The sequence below is a fragment of the Mustela putorius genome, unplaced genomic scaffold (genome assembly GCF_011764305.1).
Source record: "Mustela putorius furo isolate JIRA1106 unplaced genomic scaffold, ASM1176430v1.1 tig00000129_pilon_pilon_pilon, whole genome shotgun sequence".
NCBI lineage: Eukaryota > Metazoa > Chordata > Mammalia > Carnivora > Mustelidae > Mustela > Mustela putorius.
In genome coordinates this window covers 43,693,972-43,720,468 of record NW_025421290.1, presented here as the reverse complement: position 1 = coordinate 43,720,468, position 26,497 = coordinate 43,693,972, and the positions used below count along the sequence as shown (strand labels likewise).

At 51.5% G+C, this 26,497-nt stretch overlaps 2 protein-coding genes and 1 long non-coding RNA gene across 5 annotated transcripts; 1 reads left to right on the top strand and 2 right to left on the bottom strand.

The window, feature by feature from the left end:
- Positions 1-282: 282 nt before the first annotated feature.
- Positions 283-10,534, bottom strand: SERPINA5 (serpin family A member 5). Of its 3 annotated transcripts, none has more exons than XM_004754747.2 (5): positions 10,426-10,534; positions 4,073-4,705; positions 2,476-2,746; positions 1,966-2,113; positions 283-1,343 (listed from the first exon to the last, which is right to left on the bottom strand). In XM_004754747.2, the coding sequence occupies exons 2-5, from the start codon at positions 4,686-4,688 to the stop codon at positions 1,155-1,157; spliced, it is 1,224 nt and encodes a 407-aa protein (XP_004754804.1). In that variant the 5' UTR covers positions 4,689-4,705; positions 10,426-10,534; the 3' UTR covers positions 283-1,154. The 3 variants fall into 3 exon arrangements, with proteins under 3 accessions (XP_004754804.1, XP_012912889.1, XP_004754803.3); XM_013057435.2 differs by having other exon boundaries at positions 10,416-10,519; XM_004754746.3 differs by having other exon boundaries at positions 4,073-4,805; positions 10,426-10,509.
- Positions 2,742-4,123, top strand: LOC123390019. Its single transcript, XR_006604676.1, has 3 exons — positions 2,742-3,159; positions 3,520-3,579; positions 3,817-4,123. It is a non-coding gene; the product is annotated as an uncharacterized LOC123390019 (long non-coding RNA).
- A 6,309-nt stretch (positions 10,535-16,843) lies between the features above and the next one.
- On the bottom strand, positions 16,844-26,125 carry SERPINA4 (serpin family A member 4). The gene is made up of 5 exons (XM_004754749.3): positions 26,028-26,125; positions 23,660-24,325; positions 19,337-19,610; positions 18,334-18,493; positions 16,844-17,380 (listed from the first exon to the last, which is right to left on the bottom strand). Exons 2-5 carry the CDS (start codon positions 24,306-24,308, stop codon positions 17,180-17,182), a joined length of 1,284 nt encoding a protein of 427 aa, XP_004754806.1. The 5' UTR covers positions 24,309-24,325; positions 26,028-26,125; the 3' UTR covers positions 16,844-17,179.
- Positions 26,126-26,497: the final 372 nt, after the last annotated feature.

The window sequence follows — 26,497 nt, the reverse complement described above, 5'->3', positions numbered from 1 at the left end:
ACAGCAGAGCACAGGGTTGAAAATATGCTTCTGGGGGGGGGGCACACTCCCAGGGTCCAATCCTGCCTCCACCCCTTGGAAGCCACATGACTGGGTTAACAGCCCGCTCTCTGCAAGCCTTGCCTTCTCCATCTGTAAAATGGGGAGAACTGTGGTACCGGCCTCAGGGCAGAAAAGTGCAGCCATCCAGCTAAAGATCCTAGCACCAAGCCTGGCACATGGAAAGCTATTGATGTCGCCTTTCCCAGTGTTATTTCTGTAAGTAAGGACAATGACACCCAGTGTTTGCAACATGCTGTATTGTTATTGTGGACACTAAAATTCACAGTTAGTCATCAACGTCTTCAGTAGATATGGTAGTATTTGCAACGGGCCTCTGGGCTCCCCCTCCAGCCAAGGCCAGGAGGTTGTTACTGAAACCACACGATGGCTCAATGCTGCGATGGACCATTTCCACGCTGCTGTCCAATTGCTTTTCTTCAAGGACAAGTAGCGCTGGAATATCTTAAAATCTACCATGACTGGCAGGGAACACCCAGCTTTCTACATAACGTCAAGGAGCCTTCAGCCCTTCACCTGATCCTTCATGGTATGCATGGGGGAAACAGAGGTCCAGCGAGGGGCAGAATTATCCCAATGTCCCCTAGCTGGTTAGCTGGGACAGAAGCCCCATTCCAGACTCTCATTTCAGTGTTCTCTCCACACCATGATGAACTGATGGTTGGCATGGTTGGCAAGATGAGGGCTCAGCTTAGAAATACATTTCTTGGTAGAAATATCTACCAGAACAAGCCTCCTACAGAGCTCAGTGTCACTGGGCTGGAAGTCAGGGGCCTGGATTCTGGGCTTCTCTCTACCACCAACATGCTGTGTGACCTTGGGCAAGTCAACCAACCTCTCTGGGCCTCAGTGCTAGACTCCACCGAGGAAGGGTAAAGGCAAGACCAAATGCTCCTAAAGGATCTTTAAGGTGCCCACGTTGTGCAGTTGTGTGAGAAGAAGCAACCATTAGTGTATCAATACTATGACTATTATTACTTGTAAAAGCCTCATTAGTCCAGGAAACCTGTGTCAATCACCAGCTCCCAGCAGACAGATGCCACGATGTGCCTTCAATTTCCACCACCTGTGACCTTCCAGGAGACACACCCACCTCAGGGGTGGGTCACTTTGCCAACAAAGAGGATATTCGTGGAGTTCTCCACAATGACCATCAAAAAGGGCCTGTTGAATATGAGCCTTTGGGAGCTCATCGGAGCTGACTTGAACATGAAGATGGTCTCTGTGGCTGCAGCCGCTTTGGTCCCCGACTCGTCCACCTCCACCATGGCCTTGTGCACCATCTGCAGAGGAGACATCAGGAGTCACTGAGCCACCAGGGGCTGGAAGATGTCATCCCAGGAGACAGCAGAACTTCTGCCTGTGACATCCCTGTCCAAGTCTCCGTGACACCAAGCAGGTAGCTAATGACACAGCTGTGTGGCTACCGTGCATCGGGATCTGTGCCAGGGGGTGACTGACTGCGCCTGTGCTGTCCATTGAACTGTCACAGCATCCCACAGCAAGGCTGCAACCCTCCAATTTTATAGAGAGGAAGGTGGCACAGAGAGGCCAAGTAATTGTTGGAGGACACACCCAGTGAGTGAAGGAGCTAGCACTTAATTCTTAGTTTTGATTGCTGAATGAGAGCTCCTCCTGAGACACGGAGCTGCATATGGTTTCCCATGGCGCATAGGATAAGACACAGTGTGAGATTTTTTGCTTCTTAAGGGAAAAGAGGAGAGTGAGAGAGACGGGAAGAGAATATAGAATGTGGAACGGAACGGAACGGAATGGAATGGAATGAAGGAACAGAGTGGAGTGGGGTAGAATAGAATAGAACAGCATGGCATAGCATAGCATAGCAGAATAGTAGAAAAGAACAGATATCTCTGAAAGCAGGAGCTCAGGAGCTCCCGAGCTCACCTCAGAGACCTGGATGCTGGAGTGGTTGGTGATGCCAGTCAAGTCAGCATGGCTGGTGAAGACGTCATTGATGCCCAGCCTGGGGAGGACCTTCTCCAGCCGGTAGGAGCCCTCGATGGAGAACTTGGGAAGGTAGAGCTCAAGCTGCCTGGAAAGAGGACAAGAACATTCTGAGACTCTTCCCAGAGTGTTGGCTCCCCAAGCTCGTATCCCCGCTCTCTCCCCTCGGCTTTGTGAGCATCCTCCAGCCCCTCATCTAGAGCCCAGCCCACTCTGGTCTTGGACCTGGGCTGTCCCAGAGGTCCCTGCCTATGCTCATGGCTCCAGCAGGAAAGTGGGTGGGCGTCCAGCCATGCTCCCTCAGACTGGGCCAGGGCCTGGGGGCCAGAACCTCATGTGACAGCTCCAGGCTTGGGGGCTGCTCCTGAGCTGGGTGAGACCTTCCCACCATAGCTCTGTCTCCCCAGAGGTGAGCAGGGCCAGACTGGTCCCATGTCACCTGCAGAGTACCTCTTTGTGAACATCCTGAGCCACTTCCTCAGTGTTTTCTCATTCAGTCTGTTCTCCAGCTGTTCCATCCTGCCCTCGCTGGGGAGGATGAAGAAAGCGGTGGCATTCCCTTGGTAGGGGACACCCACCACCTTGCAGGAGAGGTTTCGGTCCAGGAAGTAGTAATAATGGTCTTCGCCTTTCATCATGGGCACCCGCACCACGGTCTCCGAGGTCACATGGAAGTCCTGCTTTCGGGTGTTTTTGTGGTCAAAACTTGTCCTCCACTTAGCTAAATATCAAAATGGGAAACACATTAGAAATTCTTAGCTGCAAACGAACAGTGTCAAGACAGTAAACCCATCAAGCAGAGCTTGTCCTCCCCAGCACAGTCTCCTCGGGGGCAGGGACGGCGGAACTCCTGGAATAGGAAGGCGAGTCTTTTTATAACTTTGGGGATGTGCCCGGACTTCCTGTGGGCCTTTTCCTCTGACGTGGGCCAAGCCAGGAGGATGCTTTTCATGTCTTTGGAGACCCTCAACCGCTTAATGGAGTTTGATTCTCTACTGTTTACTCAAGGTCAGACACCCTCAGGAAAAGGGTCAACAATACAGATGACGGACAAATCGACACTACACCTGGGGGAGTTATTCTGTTTTTCACTCTTTTCCCACTTTTGGATTTTGATCTATGTTTGGGAGAGAGGTATGTAAGGTTCCTGGACACACCGAATTCTTGTTACGGAGAAGCCCTCTGTTTGCCTTGCTGCTCCGTCTGATTCCTGCTGCGTCTCTACCATCAGCGAGATACAAGTAGTTCTTTCCATCTAATTAGTAGTCATCAGATTTGGAACCTACCCCAGGGCCCCTCGTAGCCTATGTCACAGTTGTCCCCTGCAGCCTGGTGTCCTAGAGAGAGCCCTGCCCTGGGGGATTCCAAGCTGGGTGTTTGCTCCCTTCTGTGCTCCTAGGAAGGGGGAGGAGTTAACCAGCCAACTCTCTTCCTCTTTCCTCCTTCCTTCCTCTCCCTGCCTTTACCCACTCCTGCCTTCCCACCCTTGGCCAGACCCCACACGGGCACCGAGAGGCTCAGCATCTAGAAGGATAAGCAGACATGAGAGCCATGGTGAGTAGGGGTAACCACACGAAACGTCAAGGGAACGAAGATGGAGAGATCATCTGTCGTGAGAGAGAGGGGGAGGACTCTCCGGAGGGGACAGGGGCCTGTCAAGGCGTTTCTCGCTGAGGGAACAGCCCCTAGGAGGGCACGGGAGCAAGGATGTGGGGGTAAGGGAAGGCCCTCCAAGGTCTCTCTTAGACCCGCAATCCTGCCCTGAGTGGCCATGGCGGTCTCGTGCTTTAGATCCAGCGTGGAAGCTGTGACTCCAGGGCCCATGGAGAGGACCCAGCTCTTCCCCGGTGGGGGAGACAGCAACCAGGGGTCACTGACCTCCCCTTACACCCTCAGAAGATGCCTGCTTACCCTCGGCTGCTTGTTGGCCTCACTCTGTCAACAGGCCCCAGAAGGGACTAAATCCACTTCCACTCCTTGATGCGTGTGGGGATTGGGTGCTCTTTTGACAAAAGCAGCAGGAAGGGCTCGTGTGCAAGGGTCTTACCTTTAAAGAAGATGTAATTCACCATAATCATGACCTCCGTGCTATCCAGGTCCTTCGCCAAGTCTGCAATCTTGCCTTGAGTTTGCTTTGCCACATAATCATTGATCTGCTTCTGGGCCCCTGCGGGGTCCCCAAAGTCAGTGGGGAAGGTGTCCGCCAGGTACAGCGTCTTCATGGCACTCAGAAAGGTGTCCTGGAGGTGCACCTCGGGGCTGATGAACAGGGCGTTGCCGAGGCTCAGCTGGACGTCCTCCCTGGGCTGGGCAAACTCTCGCAGCAGCCGGTGGAAGGTGTTGTGGAGCTCCTCCTCCGAGCCCTCCTGGGGATGGACGCCCAGGCCTTCCAGGATCTGCTCCTTCGTATGGGATCGCGCCCCCAGGGACAGCATGGCCAGGGTGGTGGAGATACTCAGAGGGGAGAAGAAGATGTTCTGGTCAGGGGCAGCCGTAGCCAAGGCCCTGTAGAGGTCAAAGGCAAAGTCCCTGCTGGCGGGGGCCGCGGTGCTGAGCACGGGTAGCTCCTTGGCTCTCTTCTTCGTCTCCCGTGAGCGGGGGTGGAGCAGGCTGACACCCGAAGGGGTGAAGAGCATCAGGCACAGGAGGAGGCAGAACTGCATCGTGGCCGCTCCTCGTTCTGAAAGGCAGGTGGGAAGGGGTCCTCTGGAAGGATGAACTGCTGGGGGGAAGTGCATCAGGCGCAGGTCCCAGAGAGGTGACCCCCTGAGTGGCGGAACCTAAGGGAGATGACGAGCCTGTGCGGTGGGGAGAGAGGTTTCGAGCAGGGCATGGAGGCTCGAGGACTGAGACTGGGGGGACTTGGGCATCTAAGGGTCGGAAAGGGAGGAGAAGGCAGAGCGTGCAGACCTGAGGTGGGGGCTGGCCCCCCAGGGACAAGAATCCTCTCATCCACATCAGCGCACATGCTATGGGGTAGGGGAGGGCAGGGCTCTCCCTCCTTTTGCCTGATCAGCATCTCTGAGGTCCCCAGGGAACGAGAATCCTGCCTCCCAAGTGGCCTCTGACTGTCACTTCACCCCTGGGGAAAGAGTGTGCAAGGCCTGGTGGCCCTTTTATGAACTCAGACCAACGACCCACCCCACGGGCCCCTCAGACTGCTGGTCTACCCTTGTTCACTCAGCAAATACATACCGCGCATCTCCCTCGTGGCACGCAGGGTGCCAAGCTCCAGAGACTCGTTGGTGAACAGGCAGATGCCAGCTGGTTCTTTCTTCCTCTCCCCTGGGGGGCTGTGCTAGGACCCCAGGGCCATCCTCAAGCCTCATCAGAGGTGCACGCCTCCCCCGCAACCCCGGGAGGAGATTCTGTCCTCTTCATGTAAACACTCCAACTTCCCTCCTATTCTATGAGGGCTGAATTGCGTCCCCCAGACTCCTGTGTGGAGGTCTCAACCCCTAGCCCCTCAGAATGTGACTATATTTGGAGACAAGGTCTTTAAAAAAGTCATGAAGTCAAAATGAGGTCTTTCTGGGGGGCCTTGATCCAATCTGGCCAGTGTCCTTGTGAGAAGAGATTAGGACCCAGACACACACACAGACGGGCGGCCATGTGGGGACCCGGGGAGGACACCAGCATCTGGGCGTCGAGGAAACAGCTTTGCCAAAACCTTGAGCCGAGACCAACTTTCTACTCTGTGATGCTTTGTCACGGAGGCCTGAGCCAACACGCCTCCTCTTCCTTCCGTCTCCCAGATGAGCGGGCCAACTAGGTAAGCCCTGGGGGGTCTTCGACCCCTCTTTTCCTTCTTTCTTCCCGCCCACATTCCTAGACCCCTCCTCTCCAACCAGAATCCTTCCTGTGCCCAGGCCTGCCAAAGTCCCCTGTGCGCCTGGTCCCCTGTGATCAGCCCAGACTCTGCAGCCCAGCCTCCTGGGTTCAAAGCTCGGCCCTGCTACTTCCTACTAGTGCGGTTTGGGGCAAGTCAGTCAGGCCCCATGCCCTGTCCCCCACCTGTCTGTACAATGGAGGTGATGCTGTACCTGGGCCAGAGCGTGGCCGGGAGCTTTAAAGCTCCCTTAAGGGGTCAGTATAGGGCAAGCGTTGTGGTTGGGCCTGGCGCAGATCTGGTGCATGGGTCGGTCAGCCATGGCTGTTGCAGTTTCAGGGTCAAAACCCCACCGAGATCCCCCAGTTCCTCAGCTATGCTTGGGGTACATGCTCTCACCGCACCCTTGCTCTTGTGGGGGAGCTGGTGGCCTGTCTGCTGAAGAAAGCTCTCGCGTGGTGAGAACTTCTCCGTGGCTGGGTCTTCTTCTCCCATGGACACCATGTCATCAGGTCCCTGGCCTCAGGGTCCTCCCAGAGTCACATGACCCCCCTAAACCCCTAACGCCAAAGGGCCCCAAATAGCTGCATTGGACATTGCATGCAAAGTGGCCCACTGTAGGGGGTGGGGGAATGCCAGTGACCCTGGGGGTCAGGCAGACCTGGGCTGCAGTCCTGTCTTTGAGCAAAATCGAATGACCTGAGCAGGTCCATGCCCACCGACCCTGGCCTCCATGTTGCACCTGAGCTCACAAAGGAAGCTCATCTAGAATGTTCTGTCTGCAGACACTCCGGACCCCCCCAGAGCCCCACACAGCAGCCTCCGCAGTTACAGAGGTTCCTCGTACCCGCCTCCGTGGACCTCACACCCACCGGCAGAGGTGGGTTCTGCTACTGGCACTGTTCTACGGGCGTCCTCTGAAGCTCAGAGGGCTGAGCCACTGGCTGGTGGGGGCCCAGCTTGGGCTTGGACCCAGCTTTGACACTGTGATAATGTGATGTGCCCTAAACCCCTGTGCCCTGTGGCTTCCCTGGATGCCTGGCCCTCCTTCCGTGCGACAGCCCCCCGTCTTGTTGTTCCCCACCCTGGCAGCCAGCACCGTAGCTGCGAATCTGCAGATGATTCAGCAACAGGGTCCCGGCTTCCCAGGCTGACACCCCCTTTCTGTGGGCACCCTGAGAGTGCAGGTGGTTTAATCTCTGTGTCCTTTGAACTTGTTAATTTTACAGCACAGTATGGTCCCTCCTGCAACGTGGCGGGCATCAGGGCAGGGGGATGGAGCTGAGCAAACATTCAGCTCCACCCCCCCCCCCCCCCCCCCCCCCCCGCCCTCGCTATCACAGATTAACACCCAGCTGATAATTACTTCAAAGGAAATGCTTTCCAGGAAGAGTTGCAGACACAAGGGAGTGTCCTGCTTGGATGGAACCCAGGGCTCAGGCAGGAGAGAAAGTTCTGGCTGTCTGTCCTTGCCGATGCCCGGTGGCCTTGGGCCAGTCCCTGTCCCTCTACAGGCCTCACTGTGTTCATAATCAACTCAAGGTCTGTCATGTGCTGTGGCCAGTAACCTTTCTCTCCACGAGTTCCCCCACCCCGTACCCCGCCAAACAGCAGAGGTCCGATGGGCCGCAGCCGCTTTCCTGGCATCTGCTGAGTGGACAGCTGAGTCTCTGTGGAGGGGACCCCAGCTTCATCCACTCTCCCCTGGGCTGCAGGCTTGGGACCTAGAACTCTCACTCCTTTGGGGCCCACCTTATCTCTTATGAAAGCCAGACACTCTACAGACATTACAACATTGAACCATCCACGAGAGTCCGCATCATGAAGACCGTTTCACAGATGGGTAAACTGAGGGTGAACAGAACAGCACCGCTTGTCCCAGCTAATGTGTGATGGAAGCAGGATTGAAATCCAGATTCCTGGGACTGGTGTACACACTGCCTCTTGTCTTCCTTTCATGGTTCTGAGACATGATACCTGGTTCCTCCTCTCCTGTAGCTCCTGGGGAGGATCCCTGGGTGTCACTCAAACTGTTCACCTGTATGAGCTCATTTTCCCTCCTCCACAGCAACTCGGAGTTGGTATTGTCACCATGGTACAGAGGAGGAAACAGAGGGTCAGAGAGATCTCTTCTGAGAAAATGGGGCCTCAGGGAGCTCGGTTCAGGTTTCCCAGGCTCCCAGCCTGTGCCATCACACCCCTGGTTTCTGGGGGAAATATGCAGCTTTGGCAGAGTTTTGTGCCACTTTGAAGCTAGGGAGAGTCTGTTCCAGGCCCTGGGAGCCTGGCCCTTGGGAGACTGGCTCTCAGGCAGGAGATCGGAGCCTGGACCAACTGACTCTCTAGACCCCTGATTCCAGCGTTTCTGCAGATGGGCCCAAGGTCAAGGGAGGAGAGCAGATCATTCAGGTTTCTCTGGCATCAGGCCAAGGTGATGTGAGCCAGCTGGTGTAGGCGGGTGCGGGCAGGCGCTGGGGCAATCCTCCCACGGATCCCCACTACTCATGGACTCAGAATCTGCTTCATTTATTCCAAATGTTGGGCAACAAAGTTCTACCGGGTCAACTTTGGACTCAGCTGGGCGAGGTGGGTGGCGGAGGTCTGTCCACTGATTGCAAAAGGAGATGTGAGCCTTGGGACCCAGGCAGAGAGGGAAAAACAAAATCCCAGTTTCCTCGATCCTAAAGATCTGGGAGAGCTTCCTGGCAGCAGTGACTAAGGGGACTTCCTTAGCCTTCCTCCCCACCTCCAGACCATCCGCGAGGTTTGTGGGTTTCTAGCTCCAGAGCGGCTCTGACATCTGCCAGCCCCTCCCCTTTTCAGCTGCCATGTCCTCCAGAGGTCCTGTCACCTTCCACCCACCCACTCCCCTTCTCCTCCTGTCCCCAGAGCCATTCTGAAGACATCTCCCTCGGTCACCCACCCCGGGTCACAGCGCCCCACCACCTAAGAAGGTCATTGCCGCCTCCAAGGTGTTGGGGAGCAGCACCAGCTTCTCGCTGGCCCTCGGGCCCCTGCTTGAGTCCCACTGCTGGTGATCCCTTGCCTGCAGCTGGCCCCTCCCTCTGTGTTGTCGTGCTCTGTAACGGCCCCTTGATTGTCTCGCTGCTCTGCGGTGTAAGCGCCGAGCCCACACGGGTTTGCTGGGGCCTTCCAGCATTCCGGCCTCTCTCCCCGACAAAAGCATGTGCTCCCAACAGAGAGGACCGGCACCAACCCTGCTCTCCCTGTGAGATTTGCAGGCAAGGGCTGGAGATTTTTGCAGTCAAATGCTCTACCACTGAGCTATACTCCCTCAGACCCCTTTTTGGAAGGCAGGCAGGCAGGCAGGCAGGCATGCCTTCTCTGTGGCTCAGGGGTTTTAGATCCCATGCTGGACATGGAGCCAGGCTGGGCTCCCAGGACTTGCCAGCTCCTGTCCTGCTGCCTGGCTCCCCTTTCCCGTTTCTTTCTTAAAAACTATTTTATTGAGGTCTGACTGACATACCAAAAGCCAGACATCATTCCCGTGTACAACCGCGAAACCACCACCAACAACAACACATCCCTCACCTCCCGGCCCCCCTGCCCTCCGCCCTATTCTTCACACGGCAGCTTCTTGATCCGGGACCAAGGATGTTGGCCAGGGGAGAACTCCCCCTTCTATTGTTGTATTTTTTGCCAAGGGCCCCAGCCTTAGGAAAACTGAACAGTACACTTATTTTATGTCGACATTTTGCTTATTTGACAAAATGCCTGGGCCGCCTGGGTGGTTCAGTTGGTTTAAGCGTCTGCCTTCAGCTCAGGTCAAGATGGCAGGGGATAGAGCCCCACATCGGGCTCCCTGCTCAGAATGGAGCTTGCTTCTCCCTCCTCTCTCTGCCCGTCCCCGCTGCTAGTGCACACACACACTCTCTCTCATTAAATAAGTCAAAGCTTTAAAAACAAAACAAATAAACAAAACCCAAATCGCCAAACAGCGTCTGGAGCTCTAGCAGCCAGCCTCCAGGCCAGGCAGCCCTCACTCAGGGAAACGGAGATATTCCATACCTTCTCCTGATTTCTCAAGGTCCAAGATGGCAGGCACAGAAAACAATACAGAAGCGCTCTGGGTTACGGAGCCCGGCCTTGGGGACCAGATGCTTCGTCCCCACAATCTTACTTTGGGGTTTCTCCGCCTCCTCCCTGATCTATGTCGCAGGAACTGTCTCGTGCCTTGTCGGGGGTCTACTCAGCTGCCAGCGCAGCCCTGTCTCCAGCTGCACCAACTACAAATGTCTCCAGACGTGCCCCGGGGATAAAGTCCCTCCTGGGTGACAGCTGCCATGCATCTTGCCTGTAAGGACACTGAGGTGCAGCCATGCGGAGGGTCATGCCCAAGTTCACACAGCCAGGGGTGGGGTCGGGAGGACCCTGCTGCTTCCAAAGCCCTGGCTCCTTCCCCATCACCGCAGAGAGTTTTCCTGGTCGCTCTGGGACAACACCAGAGCTTTGAAGCCCCCCAGATCGCATAACCCGAGTCCTGTCTTCACCGTTCCCCACATACCCTTAAGCCCATGGACCCCCTGCCCATCTTTAGTACCTGTACTTACTCTGTCCCACAGCCAAGTGTGCACGCAGTGGAGGTCACAGTCCCTCGTGCTCAGTGAGAAGCCGAGTGTTGGAACTGGAACGAGCATTTGCCACTGACCTTGGTTGGGACCTGACTCCACCCCCCCTTGGCCCTGCCCTGTCCTATCCCGCAGGCCTCTAGCCAACCCATGGGCTGCCGGCATAGCCACCAGAGCTCTGACCAGGCTACCAGCTCACTGCCCTGCCGCCACCAGCCCAACACAGACCCCTGTTTGCTTGCAATGACACCGGTCCCCCAGCTTGGGCACCGGCTGCTGGCATTCCAGACACAGAAAAAGGGATATTCTCTGGTCAGCTTCCCCTTCTCCAGGCTGATTCCATATCTCCTGCAGCCACTCGGCTGTACATCTGGGCGAGTGCGGTGTGAGCCCACGATCTCCGCAGCCCTGTGTGCTTGCTGGATTCATTTACCAGTGAGAGTCTGGTGGAAACTAGAGGGACTGCATGTCACCACAGCTGGATGAAGGGACCATTGTTTCCAGTCCCTTGGCTGTACGCATAACTTAACTGAGGCTCAGAAACATGGAGGGACTTTTCAGAGTCATGCAGCAAACTAGGGACAATGTGGGGCCAAGTGCCCAGATCACCAACTTCAAGGTCAGGGCTCTCTACCTGCATCTAGGATTTTGGTAGGCTCATCTGGACTCCCCTTTCCAACCTTGAAACAGGGGCTCTGGCACTCAGCCCCATGATTCCAAGAGCATTTCCAAGATGCTGGTGCAGTGTGCTGGCTCAACCCTTGACTCATTCCTAAGGTCCCCATGCCCCGGTCTTAGGTGACCTGTGTGTGGCCATGACCCAGATGTTGTGTGGGTGAGCTGGGGTGTGGAGTTGGCAGAGGAGACAGGGGCTGGACATTGCCCAGGGGCAGTAGTCTTGGTGTTTGGCAAACAGGGTCCCTCTACTGCCTCTACGACCAGGAGGAGACTGAACTCAGCTTTAGTCTAAAGCCTAACACGGTCGCTACCAGATATCGAGCACTTGCTTTGTCTTCACTGCCCTCCCAATGCGCAGGAAGGTGGGTACTAGTATACCCATTGAATCAGTGGGCAGGCAGAAGCAGAGAGAAGTTAGGTAATCAGCCCAAAGTCACACAGCTAATAAAGAGAAGCATTAGCAAGAAGAAAGCTAGGTCTTTTCTGTCCATTGTGCTATGTGATGTTGCAAAAGTCCCTTTCTTCAGAACCTAGAGATTCCTAAAATATGCTCTGTAGGGTGGAAATCGTACTACCCACCTGTGGTGGTCATCTTCCCCCCAAAGATAGCCACGTCCTAATGCCCAGGATCTGTGCATCTTCCCTTATATGAAAAAGGGGACTTTGCAGCTGGGACAAAGTTAAGGATCTTGAAGTGTGGCGGGGGCTAGCACAGATTACCCAAGTAGGTCTTAAACATAATCACAGGGGTCCTTCTAAGTGAAGGCCATGGGAAACCAGAATCAGAAGAAGCAAAGTGATCATGGAAGCAGGAGAAGACCATGCGATGCGGGGATGCTGAGGAGGTGTGATGGGCAAGGATCTCCAGAAGGAAGCCCTGCTAACTCTTGATGTTGACCCAGTGAGACCTGTTTTGGACTTTGGACCCTTAGGAATTGTAGGAGAATAAATGTGTGCTGTTTTAAGTCACTAAGTTTGTATTAATTAGTTATAGCAGGAATAGGAAATGAATGCAATATTCCCAAAATGGATATTGGATATAAATGGATATTGGGAACACGGGACTGACCACAATAGGAAGGACTTCTCCAGCTCTGTGTGCAGTTCCTGGAGGCAACCCATGACCTGCATCTAAGCCCGTGTTATAAAGAATATCTTGAGAATTTGGGGAAAGTCTGTGGCCACCCCAACTTCCCCTTGTGGCTCAGAAAAGGCTCTGAAGGAAGGGGGCAGAGACTGGGTAGGTTCCAAAGAGAAAGGTTTGGCGGGGGGGTGAGGTCTCAGGGCACGGTGACTCATGTTTAGCCCACTGGGGCTCCCATAACAGAATGCCATAGACTGGGGGACTTAAACAGCAGAATTTATTTTCTCACATTTCTGGAGGCTAGAAGTCTGAGATCAAGGTGACATGAGATTTGGTTTCTGGTGAGATGTCTCTTCCTGGCTTGTAGATGGCACCTTCTGACTGTGTGATCACATGGGCTCTTTGGGCGTAAGGAGAGAGAGAAGGCAAGAGGCAGCTCTGGTGTCTTTATAAGAAAATCCTCTTTGTATAAGGACACCATTCCTGTGGGATTAAAGCCCAGCCCTGAGGACTCATCTAACTATAATCACCTTCCCCAAAAGTCCCCATCTCTAAATACAGTCACGTTAAAGGTTAGGACTTCAACATGTGAATTTTGAGGGGACACACTTAAGTCCATAACAGCCCCAGTGAGAGAGTAGGATGGGCTGGTGGCCATAAAATGGGAATTTAAAGGACTCAATAGGTCATGATAGATTTATTTTTCCATTAACACCAAGAGCGGCAGAGAATGCCATCTTAATAGGTGAGTTTTTCCCTGGGCATAGGTGGGTTCTGTTCATCCCACTGAGGGCTACAATGCTGAGCAGAAATGCCTTTAATGAAACGGGGTCCATTACTGACCCACCTGCCTGGACCCCGACACCATAAGGCCACTTCACCTGTTCAGGAGACCTGCGGCGTAAGAAGATGTGACTTGCTCTAGAGGACAGGGTTGTGACAAAAGATGAAATGTGAGACCAGTTAGCATCTGTGGGGCACCAAAGACATGTGCTCTACATATAATAACTCATCTAAAGCTCGAAACGGGCTTCTGTGTTAGGTAGCATCATCGCCATTTTACAGATAAGGGAACTGACACATAGAATACCCCATGCCCCATACTATTATGGGTTGAACTGTGTCCCCCCCAAATTGAAGTCCTTGCCATTTTACAGATAAGGGAACTGAGGCACAGAATATCCCGTGCCCCATACTGTTAGAGGTTGAACTGTGTCTCCCCCAAACTGAAGTCCTAACCTCCATCATAACCATAAGGTTAACCTTATTTGAATATAGGGTCATTGCAGACAGAATCAGTTAAGATGAAATCATCCTGAAGGGGGTGGACCCTTGATCCCCATGACCAGTATCCTGATAGAAAGGGGCAATCTGGGCACAGACACACACAGAGAATGCCACAGATGGCCGGCAAACAGCCAGAAGCTGGGAGAGAGGTCCGGAACACATGCTCCCTTCCAGCCCTCAGAAAGAACTGCCCTGCCAACGCGTTGGTCTGGGACTTCCAGCCTCCTGAACTCTGACATAATCCATTTCTGTTGGTTAAAGCACCCAGTTTGCGGTGATTCGTACCGACAGACCTAACAAGCTATAATACACGCATACATTGGTGGCGGCCAGATTAAAACCCAGACATTCTGGCTCCAAAGTCTGGGTTCCATACCTGGGAATTCTGTGGCTTCTTGATACCTCCCAGGAACATGCGCACCAGGCCCCTCTCCCCACAGGTGTTCAGAGCAGGGAGCATGGCAGCCACTGGTCTTTGCTCTGCCACTTATGAAAGAGGCACCTCACCTTCCCAGGCAGCCAGGGATGAAACAGGCTCCTTCCTGCCCCTCACCTGTCACACTGAGTCCAAGCCAGGGGCTCCTAGATCTGTAGCTCCATGGGACCCCATGTCCACCCTCTCCTCTCTGCTGCTACGGCTGCTGGGGGTGGGGCTCTGTGCCCACTTATGGGGTGGGGAGTGGGAAATGAGATCCGGAGAGGTCAAGTGCCTGCCCCACGGCACAGGGATAGAGGGGAAGCTGGGGCTGCGTCCTGCCTTGTTTCCACCCAGATTTCAAGTGCCTCCCCCTCCACTGGGGAGACCCCCTGTTTTCCCGGCCAGCCTCGTCACTATGTGCTGAATGGCAGAAAGAAAACGGAGAGAGCCCACGCGGCATCTCCACACCCACTTAAGAGAGCCATGCACACGCATCCTTCCACGGGCCCTAATGCTCGTAGTGCTCCCATCACTGCCCTCTGCCCTCCTGCTGCTAAGTGCAGGAAGCTTCCATTTTTCCTCTGGAAGAGACCTACTGAAATCACAAATGCATGTGGCCCCTCGGAGCACTGAACGCTGGTCCCCGGGAAGCGGGTTCCCCAAGGGGCATAACAAGTACTACCCAAGGAGGGGACCCCATAGGGGAGCAGCACAGGAGAAGAGAAGGAGACCAGGGCACCACTCTGGGGGGGTAAGTTGCCCTGCCTGGAGTCTTTTTTTTTTTTTTTTTAATTGATTTCTGGGTTTCATGTTCCAAAAGGGCATTTAGAAATCTGAGAAGTTGGCATAAATATTTACCCAATCAATGCCAGGGATGAGTCAAGGGGGTGGTGCAGAACAAACAGCTCGTTCAGGGCTCGTTTAGCCCTTGTTCAGGGCACAGCATTTTCCATTCATTCATTCATTCATTCATTCACCAAATAGCAGCTGAGCCTCAGCCACACACCAGACCGTACAATCCACCCAGGGGCCAGGTTCTGGGGTGAATGAAGGGAACGCAGGTTGAACAGAGCCCTGCCTTCCAGATGTTCTGTCTAATCAGGGTCAGGGGAGCAAAGACTACTGTCCACCCACCACGTTTGATGGTAAGATGGCAGTCCGCCTTGGGGAGGGCGTGAGGCATTTGTAGGAAATCCTGGCAGATTCTCAGAGATGGGGAAGGGGGCTCTCTGGAGACAGGGAGCCTGCAGGGAGCAAAGGCCTGGAGGCTATACGGACAGCCTGGGGAAACAGCACGTTTCCGTGTCTGATGTCACTGGACATGAGAGTGCAGGAGGAGGGACTGAGGTAGGAGAGGCAGGTGGGGACCCGGTCGGGAGGGCATGGACTGTGGGTATTGGATCACAAGCTTTATCTTGTTGGCAATAGGGAGCCACTGAGGGCTTCCAAGCTGGAGAGGGACAGACTTCATCAGAACACAGAAGCATCCCTCTCGACTGGACTGAGGGTGACGGCTCTGCTTTCCTCCCCTTCATCACACCCAGGCTTCATGTTCCCACGCCTCTGGGCCATACCAGGACCAGACCCTTTCACCCGACGGGCTTGAATCCACCCACCCATCTGCCTCCATAGGGACAGAGTGGGCAGTGTCAACCTGGGCTGGACTTCAGCTCCTGCCTGGCTCTTAAAAGCCAGAATTCAACTTCCCAGCAAGTGCAGGGGAAAATAGACCAATATTTTCAGTAATGTAGCTGCTTTTCAGCCAACCAAACCAGGGGATAGAAAGGAGGGTCTGCACTCCTCTGAGCCTGGGAGGGCACAGGGTCCTGTAGCATTTCCAGTACCTTGTCGGTGTAGCTCAGGGCCGTTACGACGAGCTCAGCACCTTCCTCCTCTGGGACTTTCCTTTGCCAGTGTTGTTTCCAGGCTGTCCTGTCCAGTTCAGGGTTGTGCTTTAGAAGCCAAGGGAGAGAACCTCAAAATCTCCCCTTCCCATCCTCTCTAACTTCCTTCCACAACAGCGTTTCCCACCATAAGCTCTTGCCCTAGATATTGGTTTCCTGGTTTTACAAGATCTTATTCTTGTATCTGTAGCATGATGTGGGCTGGGGACCACCTCCCATAAAGCCTGGACCATTGTGACTCTGGATCCGTCGTCTCAATGCTAGAGATGATGCATAGCCTGTCTCTCTCTAGGCGCCAGGGGAAATCAGGGTTCATGACTGCAAGACTCTTGGCCTCTGACACCCTGGCCTACAAGAACACCCCAGGGCCCGGCTGGGGAAATGCATTTGCCACACATTCCCGAGATTCAGGACAAACACAGCCAGGGGCGGCCGGCCTGCCTCTTCCTGTGGGAAGAATAGAGCTTTCTTCTCTGAGACTCTGTGTAAACTCTGGCTCAGAGAATTCACCCCACATAGTACAGACATCTCAGTGGGGCCATCTGGGTCAGTCCATATCAGCCAGACCCAAGAAGGGAAGAAATTGGCCTGAGGCCCAGAGCTGATCAACAGAAGAGCAGGATGTAAGTGCGGGCCCCCAGGCTCCAACCTCTGTTCTTCCTTCTTTCTGTTGTGCATCTTGGCCGTTGTGACCTTGTGTTGATCTGTTGTGACCTTGGCCATTGATCCTGGGGGACTGGCCCCATCTCCAAAGCCAAAGGAAGGGACAGTGCCTGTGCCACCCTGGGGGAGAGGGGAGCTGCCTGCCTTGCTGAGCCTTCCTCAGTAGGTTGCTATGGCGACTACTTTGATGCTTTCCCAGTGAAAGCCTTCAGAGCCCCTGCTCTAGAAATAAGGCGTCCGCTCTGCTGGGGACAGCCAGCTGCCGACATTGCTCCCCCACCCTTCCATATACACCTTACCAAGCCACTGGAACTTGGGACGTCTCACCCCCATGTCCAGGGCAGGGCAGAGCAAACCCCAAAAGGATGGAGAACAGGGATGCATTTATTGAGTATCTACTATGTGCAAGGCACCAAAACAGTTTCCTCATAGCCATCATTGTATTTAATCCCTTCAACCACCTAGCAGAGTTTCTGCCACTATCCAGGGCGGTGCTCAAAGAGGTGAGATGATCTGCCCTGAGAGCTGGGTGTCTAGTCCACACTTATCTTGTACCACCTATGTCTCTCACCCTCACCAACAGCTTCTGTCCAGTATCTCAGGATCTTCTGTGTCCTCCACTCCAAACACAGAGCTGCTCACACCGAGTCCCCCCTGGGCCACATCATCCTGCATGTAACAGAATAGGCAGCCCTGGGAGGGCTATGGTTTCGTGGGGTTGACCACCTTGCCCAGGAAGACGATGCTCTGGCTGTTGGTGGAAAAGATCACCACGAGGAAGGGCCGGTTGAACCGAAGGACTCTGCGATTGTGCTGGGCAGACATAAAGGTCACAAAGCTGCCAGTGGCCGCTGCTGCCTGGGTGCCAACCTCATCCACCTCCAGAATGGCTTTGTGAAAACTCTGGGAAGGAAATCACAAGGGTTACCTCTAAGAGAACATGAATCAGAACTTAGGGAAGCCTGGACGAACCAGAGATCACTGGAGACCAACACTGCAGGCCACTTCCTGGGGATCCCACAGCAAGAATGTCTACACTGGGGAGATCTGTGAGCTGTATGACTTCTTATTTATAGGAATAATTGTTTCATTTTTTAAAAAAGATTCTGTTTATTTATTTGACAGAGAGAGAGAGCACAAGCAGGCAAAGTGGCAGGCAGAGGGAGAGGGAGAAGCAGACTCCCCACTGAGCAGGGACCCTGATGCAGGGCTCAGTCCCAGGACCCTGGGGTCATGACCTGAGTGGAAGGCAGACTCCTAACTGACTGAGCCATCCAGGTGCCCCTCAGAATAACTATTTCTATCAGCAGCTAAACACTTACTATGTGCCTAGGGCTCTTTTTAAGTCTTCATAACCATCCTAGAAGGTTGATATATTACGGCTGTTTTGCAGACCCAGACATTCACTCACCCTTCAATGACATAAGAGGAAGATCTGGAATTCAACTCTGCAACCCAAGGCTCTACCCTGGCATGCACTTCTGTCTTCTTAACTAAAGTCATAGGTCTCTTTCTCCTATCGAAGCGATCTCTGATACACACACCCCGACCAACCTCGTCGGTATCTTCCCTCTATTTTACCAATGCGTTTGTCTATGCATTGTGATCTGTGAAGCCCACTTTGCTGTGACAACTCCCTGAGGACAGCGGGGGGATGAACGTGGGATCCCCAGTGCCAAGTACCATGCCAGCATGGGAGTGGGCTGGTTCCAGGATGTCCATGTCTGCAGATGGCTGAATGAAACCCAGGCTCTGAGATTTCACATGGGACAGAGAGAATACCCATAGCCCAGCAGTCCCCAAAGGGCAGAAGTTCCCTACCAAGTCTCCAGGCATGGAGGGCCACGATGACTTACCTTGGACACCCGCAGTCTCCGCTCTTCAGTGATGCCGGAGAGGTCAACCTCCTTTGAGAACAGGTTCATGAAACCCATCTTCGGCAAAATCTGATCTAACTGATAGGAGCCAGAAATGGAGAACTTGGGGAAATGTAGCTCGAGCTTCTTATAAAAATACCTGAAGGAGGCATGGGGTTACACAAGTGAGGTATCCCAGCGCACTATGCTCCTCTTGACTGCACCCTCTAGTTGACCCCACTCACTGCATCTGACTTTGCTCCAGTGTCTCCAGGGACTTAAGGCCAGGCCCCTTAGCTCTCAAGACTGCTCTCTGCAGAAACTCCCTTGGGAGATCATCTTCAGCAGAGGGGGCTTTCTGTGGGCAGGCCAGGTGCCTAGGGTGATAAAGTCTTCCTGTGTGGTAGCTTTCCCTTCACCTCTGTTGGGGTCCTATGGTTTTCACTTACATGGGACCAGATGATTTCTTTGGCTAGAATTCCTCTGTCACATGAGCTGTGCGAATTCTCCATCCACATGTGGCCTTAGACTGAGGCCCTTATCTATGGGCCCTCATCTATAAATCTGAGACCCTTATCTATAAATTTTTCCCATTTATAGCCCCAGGGTGATAGAAAACTACTTCCCTGGATGGGTGGATGGAATCTTTTGAAGTCCCTCTGTGCTAGGAACCTTGACGGGAGGTCTACCCACTCACTGCACAGTTGGGCAGACCCTCAGAGAGCCAGTGTCACCTCACCCAAGTCTTGTGTGCTGTAAGGGCTACATCTAGAAACAGGAATCTTAACTCCTAGCCTGGTTCTCTTTTCACTAATGGGGTAAAAATCGTATTTCAGATATAACAAGAGAGTTCATTAGCGAGGGAAACCCATGGAAAGTCTTAAAGCAAGTAAGAATTCTTTCATAATTTGACAACACCCCCATGTAGGGCACTGGCCTTCCTTAGAAGGGTCCATCTGAAGGGCAATGCTGTAGACTCAACACCACAGGTCACATTGATCACCTCTTCTGAAGCAAGTTGTTCCACCTTGTTAGCATCTCTGGAGTCAAGACCTCCTCCACATGAGCCATTTTCCCTTGGTCCGGAAGGATGAAAAAGGCCACCATGTTTCCTTGGTAATCCATCCGCAGCACCGAGCAGGGCAAGAATCGGTCATGAAGATACCAGTGGTGCTGTGTGTCCTGCAGCATCATAGGTACCTTGACGACAGTATTCTCATCGACGTGGAAGTCTTGGGTAGTGGTCATCGAGGGAACAAATGGTTTCTCCCACAGAGCTGAAAGGAAGATGGAAAGAAGGTACAGGGCACCTGGGGACCAGCAGGCCAACCGTCTAGCCAAGGGAGTGTCTCTCCCACAGCTGTGGAGATGCCCCCCTTACTATTTCATCACGGTGTACCACTTAAGTCCTTCAAAACCTGACCTGCTATGAAATGGATTCTCTCAGGGCTCATTTAGATTCTAAAATGGGAGATACAAAAGGATATCAGCAACGTTGTTTCATGTCTTCACCATTAAAAAAAAAATAATTTATTTACTTATTTGTTTTAGAGAGAGAGCGAGAGAGAGTGCAAGAACAGGGAGGGATGGGGGAGAAAGAGGGGAAAAGAATCTCAAGCAGACTCTGCACTGAGCATGGAGCCAGACACAGGGCTTGGCGCTATGACCCTGAGATCATGACCTGAGCTGAAACCAAGAGTCAGACACTTAACCAACTGAGTCACCCAGGCACCTCAGGTCTTTACCATTTAATTTACATTGCCAACCTGATGTTTATGTAGTTGTAGCTTATTATGACTTTGTAGTGTACTTTCTTGGTTAAAAATGAGGTTGAGCAATCTTTTGTATGTTTATTGACCAACAAAATGTCCCCCCCACCTCTTTTTTTTTTTTTTGTTACATCAGTGCTAGTTCATGTTCCTCCCCTGTATTTGTGTAGGGTTGTTTCTTAGTGGTTTGCAGGATTCCTTTCTGAACACTAGTTGTCTATCAGTTGTGTGAGTTGTAAATCCCTTGTCTCTCTCTCTCTGACTTGCCTTTTCACTCTAGTAATGGTGTGTTTTGGTGATTAAAATTCTTAACTTAAATGCAGTGGACATATTAGTCTTTGTGGTTAGGACTTCTGTGTCTTGTTTAAGACAACTTTCCCTTCAAGATCATGAAGATACTCTCCTACATGATATTCTAGGAGATTTAGTCTTCCCTTTTGCAAAAAGGACTATACTCCACCTAGAATAAAAACTTACTGTTGGTTGAAAGGAGGGATCCAAACCCATTCTTTTCCCCTTGTGGGTACCTAGCTGTCCCAGCACCAGTGTTCCATCATGGCAGTGGGGGGCGGGGAATGCCAGCTTTGACAAATACCATAGGTCTCTGTATCTATCTGTATCTATCCATGGGGCCACTTCTGGACTCTATTCTGGCCTCACTATTCTGTCCCATTAGTCTATTTGTACTTCACAGCCTAAATTAATATAGATTTATGATAAGTCTCACCCTCTGTTAGGTAAATTTTCCCATCTTAACTATTCTTGGCCTTTTGCACCTCCATATACAGATTAGAATCAGCTTATTATCTGCCACCAAAAAAAAAAATCTTTTAGGCTTTTGATTGGGATTGCATTAAATATTTAGATTAATTCATGAGAGAATTGACGTCTTTACATATTAAGTCTTCCTTTTCATGAACATAGTATATCTGTACTTTTGAAAATTTAAGTCTAATATCTCTCAAGATAATCTTCTCTACAGAGATCCTATGCATCTTTTGTTTGTCTTCTTCTAGGTACTTTTCAGTTTTGAAGGTAAGCCACAGTTGTTCTCCCCTTTACCATGTGAGAGTAAGAGAGTAAGGCCTGGGGCTAAATTTACATCCTGAAGTGTTGGGTAAGACATCTCAATCTCCTTCCTATTTTTTTTTTAAAGATTTTATTTATTTATTTGACAGAGAGAAATCACAAGTAGATGGAGAGGCAGGCAGAGAGAGAGAGAGAGAGGGAAGCAGGCTCCCTGCTGAGCAGAGAGCCCGATGCGGGCCTCGATCCCAGGACCCTGAGATCATGACCTGAGCCGAAGGCAGCAGCTTAACCCACTGAGCCACCCAGGTGCCCTCTCCTTCCTATTTTTAGGGAACCTCTCACTCTCAGGCCGACAACACTAGCCCAACTGGAGCTAAGTCTCTTTCAGGAAGAGAGCACCCAAACCCTTCTTTATATTCAGAGCTTTGGGTAGATTGATGGTGTATACTATACATTTAAATTACATTGATGGTGTGTACTCTACATTGAAATGGCTCTATAAAATATTGTGCAGCCATTAAAGTGAGATCTAAATAACATTTTCAATAGCATAAAGCTGTGCGTGCACACACACATGCACACACACAAATGCATGTAAAACCTAGTAAATCTGAATGAAGTCTGTAGATTGCACCAATGTCAATTTCCTGGTTTTGTTTTTGTATGACAGTTATGTGAAATGTTATCTAACCTGGATGAAAGGTACACAGGATCTCTCTGGACTATTTTTGCAACTTTTTAGAAGTTTATGGTCATTGCAGAATTAAAAAGGTTCTTGAAAAGGTTTTCAGTGGTACATAAATAATTCCATGTGTAGAATGCAAGCGATGACTGATTTGGCTGAATTGTTAGTCTGGGACTGTTTTCCAGAATCTGTTCCCTATACATTCTGGATTCAAGGTGGTTACAATTGTGAGATTGGGAGGTCAATGTGAATACAACCCTCACATGATGAAGGTCTTTCCAGGAAGATTGGATGATGGACAGACCTAGTGGAGCTCTCTGTCCTCCAGGTTGTCCATACTGTCCTCCAAGTTCATTGTCCAACATTAGCACTCCAGAGCAATGTGTCCCTAAGCCACTACCAGGTGCCTAGCATCGGCCTCTCCAAAGTTCCCCCTACATGGACCCACATGGTGGTTGGATGTGCCTGGCAAACAGATCCTTAATAAGGTCCAAACTTTCACCTGCACCAAGGACTTCAATTCCTATAACAATCCCCTTTCCCTTAATAATCATGGTGTCTTTGATCCTCTGATGAAACACTGATGATACACACTGTACAAATCTGTCCCCATGCTGTGATTTCAACTGTTAATATATGTGTGTGAACAGAAGACAGGAATGAATTAGGTGAAAAAGTTAACACTGGTTGTCTTAGGGTTGTAGGATTATGGGTAATTTCTATTTCTTTTTTATATCTTTATGTGGTTTTTAAATTTTTTTATTTTTAAAGATTTTATTTATTTGAGAGAGACAGAGATAGGGGCAGAGATAGTGAGAAAGAGTACAAGTGGGGAGAAGAAGGAGAAGCAGGCTCCCTAGTGAGAAGGGAGTCCAATGCGGGACTCAATCCCAGGACCCTGAGATCATGACCTGAGCTGAAGGCAGACTCTTAACTGACTGCGCCACCCAGGCTCCCCCTTTATGTGTTTTCAAGGGTCTTTGAAATGAGCACTGTTATCATTAGATAAATTACAATTACTCTAATTATTTATTGAGAATATATAATTGTCAGAGATTAACAAACCTCTTTTGCAAAGGGCCAGAAGGCAAATATTTTAGGCTGTATGGCAACTGTTTATCTCTGTGGCTGTGTGAAAGCAGCCAGAGACAATACATAAATGAGTGGGCATGGTTGTATGCCAATAAAACTTTATTGACTAAAACAAATGGCCCATCAGATGTGGCTGGGGGCAGCAGTTTGCCTATCCCTTTAGATCCTCTTCTAAGTAGTACACAAAAATGTCACATAATTTGATCCTCAAAACAAAACCTTGAAGGAAGGACTCTTATTATCCTTACTTCAAGCAAACAACCTGCCCTGCTTACATCATTGGTAAGTGACAGAGCTTCTCTATGAACCCAGCAGTTCACCTTATGCATTTCATACATTACTGTTACAAAGAAAATAAGAATATATGTCTAAAGGCATGAGGAATCTCAATACTACACAATCTTAAATACCTGATGCTCTCACGTGAATCTGCTAAGGATTGCTTGACCCTATCTGACCCCATCCATCCACTTTCTCTTTTTTAAATACTTAATCCATCCACAAATCAGAAGAAGAGAGAAGCTAGAGGATCTACCAACAAACTGAGTCTTACCTTTTTTTTTTTTTTTAAGATTTTATTTATTTATCAGAGAGAGAGAGCAAGCACAGGCAGACAGAGGCAGAGGGAGAAGCAGGCTCCCTGCCGGGCAAGGAGCCGATGCGGGACTCGATCCCAGGACGCTGGGATCATGACCTGAGCCAAAGGCAGCTGCTTAACCAACTGAGCCACCCAGGCGTCCCCGAGTCTTACCTTTGAAGTAAATGTAATTCACCAGCACCATTGTGATGTCCGTGCTCAGGTGGCTGACCAAATCCACAATCTTTCCTTGAGTTTCCTCTTTGACGTGGTCATTGATGAGCTGGGTGGTACCCACAGAATTGTGGAAGTCAGTGAGGAAGAGTTTGGATTCATAGAAGGTCATGCTGTCATTAAGAAATCCCGGAAGGATCCGCAGGTCCTGGCTCAGGAACAGGGCGTTGCCCATGTGCATCTCCAGCCCGTTGCCCGGGAGGTGGAGAGTGTGCAGGAGGTGCTGGAAGCCCCGGTGGATGTCCTGCTCAGACAGCTCCGTAAGGTTGAAGCCCAGACCCTCAAGGATCTGGGTCTGGCTGTGGGAGCGGGCCCCCAGGGACAGCATGGCATAAGAGGCAGAGATGCTCAGTGGGGAGAAGAATATGTTGCTCCCAGGACTTTGGGAAGCCATCAGGTGGTAGAAATGGAGAGCAAAGGCTGTATTGCCTGGGGCAATCTTGAGGCTGGGGGAGCCCTCACCTGTGCTTGAAGCCTCCTGATGGGGGTTGCCCGTATGTTCCTGGCGATAGTGCTCAGGGTTCACTTGACCATGACAAAGGACCAGCAGTCCGGCCAGAAGGAAGGGCAGGAGGTCGGCAAGATGCATCTTCTGAGCTTTCCCAACTATAGGAGGAAAGAGAGTACCCAGGCAATTCCCCTACAGAACACTCAACCCTACTGAGAAGTCGGGCAAGAGCAGCGTGATAAGTGACACCATGGACTTGTGCAGATGACCCTGCAGGAGGCTAGCAAACACCTGGCACTTTCCCAGAGTGTGGCAAAGATCATATTCTGCAGCAGTGCTTTAGATGAACAAAGCCTGCTCCACATGACCACCCCCTGCATTTCCCATCCTTCTCAGCTCTTTGAGGCACTCGCCTCTTTTCTCATCCCAGAGACTCCAAAAATGACTTCATCAGATCACCTAACTGGTAAGTGTCTGAGCTAGAGCACAAAGTCTCCAGACTCAGCCTGGAGCTCTTGTTACGATTCATGCTTATTCCTTCATCCCAGGGACCCACTGCAGCAAAACACCAAAGGTTATTTTAACTTCTACTCCACCAACACCCGTTGTGTGCTTTACAGTTTACAACATCATTTTAACGCCATTTTGTTTGACCCTCTTATCTCGGTAAAGGTCAGTAGAATGGGCATTCCTACCATCTCTCCATGCAGATAAGATCTCTGATGTTCAAAAACTGATCTGTCCAAAGTCCCAGGAAAAGGACTGGTCTCTTCTCCTAGTAAATTTCACCTTCCCAAAACAGGGTGCTCAATTTTCCACACCAAATCTGCCCTGCTGCCCTGGTTCTCAGCCCCAAACCCGGTTGTCATCCCTAACCTGTGTCTGGCTCTCCACCGCCCCACCTCGTTCAATCTTTCTGTATGTCTGGCAGGGTCTTCCCATGACCCCTGAGCCTCTCCACTGCTGTGACCCTCACTCAGGCCTCCAGCGTCATTCACCCAGACCAGGGGTCAGAAAACTTTTCCTGCAAAGGGCCAGAGACTAAACGTCTTTGGCTCTGGGGGCCATACAGTCATGTTACAGCTGCCCAGCTTGGCTGTGTTGGCTGGGAAGAGGTCACCCACAAGGCATGCTTGTGTGCGGCTGGGTTCTGGTGAAATTTTATTTATGGACAATAAAATGTGAATTTCATATGCTTTTCATGGGTCACAAAATATTGTCCTCCTTTTAATTTTTTCCTACCATTTACAAATTTTGTATTTATTTTTATATCTTATATTTATGTTATATCTTGCATTCTTAGTTCAGGGGCAAGAAAAAAAACAGGCAGTGGACAAGATTTGACCCACAAGCCACTGTTTGCTGAGCCCTGACTTAGACCACTGTTGCTTCCTACCTGGTCTTCTCTTCTGTTTCCCACCTAAGAGTTGGAGTGACCACTTCACGCACCAACTTCACACCCATCCCCAAAGCATGGCTTCCTACCAAGCTATAATACCTTCTCCTGCCCTAACCTTCACACGTATTTCTCTCTGGCTTTGCAGCAAGCTACCCAGAATTCCACTCTGCCAGGCACCCTCTGAAAGCACCTGGATCAGGAGCCAGAAGACCTGGGTCCTAAGTCAGGTGTGGCCTTGCATGAGGCTGTTTCTGGGCCTGGTACCAGTTCCCCCACTGGTGCAATGAGAAGGTTGTGCAATCACACTTAAGGGTCTTTCCAGCTAGGAGGTGTCACCTCTGGGTCATTCCTGGTCTTAGCACTGGAGTTCTTATGCTCCAGAAGCCCCAGTCCTGGGCAAACTGCGATGATTATCACCCTCCCTTTCAAGTCTCAACTGTGGCCCTCAGAGCGTTACTCACGGTCAGTCCTGGTATGGCCCCCGAGGCAGCTGTCTGAGTGCTACAGGAAGCCGAGGAACATGGCCTGGCTTTATGAAGCCCAGGAAGGTTGGCAGAACCTGTCAGCTCCACCAGCACTGCCTGCCACCTCCCCTATTAGGTAATTATTAATGAACAGATCTACGGGTACAGCATGGAGTCTCGACACAGAGAAACTCCCCTGAAAGCTGTCTCTACCCTCTCAGGGATGACCCCCCTCCCTCCAGGGGGACTCCAACAGAGTTCGCCCCTGGCTGTTTATGTCATGCACTGAGGTTTACCAGGCACATCCTTCTCCCTGAGGCCCAGGGGGCTCGTTAGTAGATGTGGTCTGCACGGTGCCTGTCATTGGCCATGTGAACTCAGGCACATCTATTCCCTTCTCTGGGTTTGTTGGGCCCCCCATCCCATCCACCACCACCTCTTATAAAATGAAGAGGTGGACCAGACTA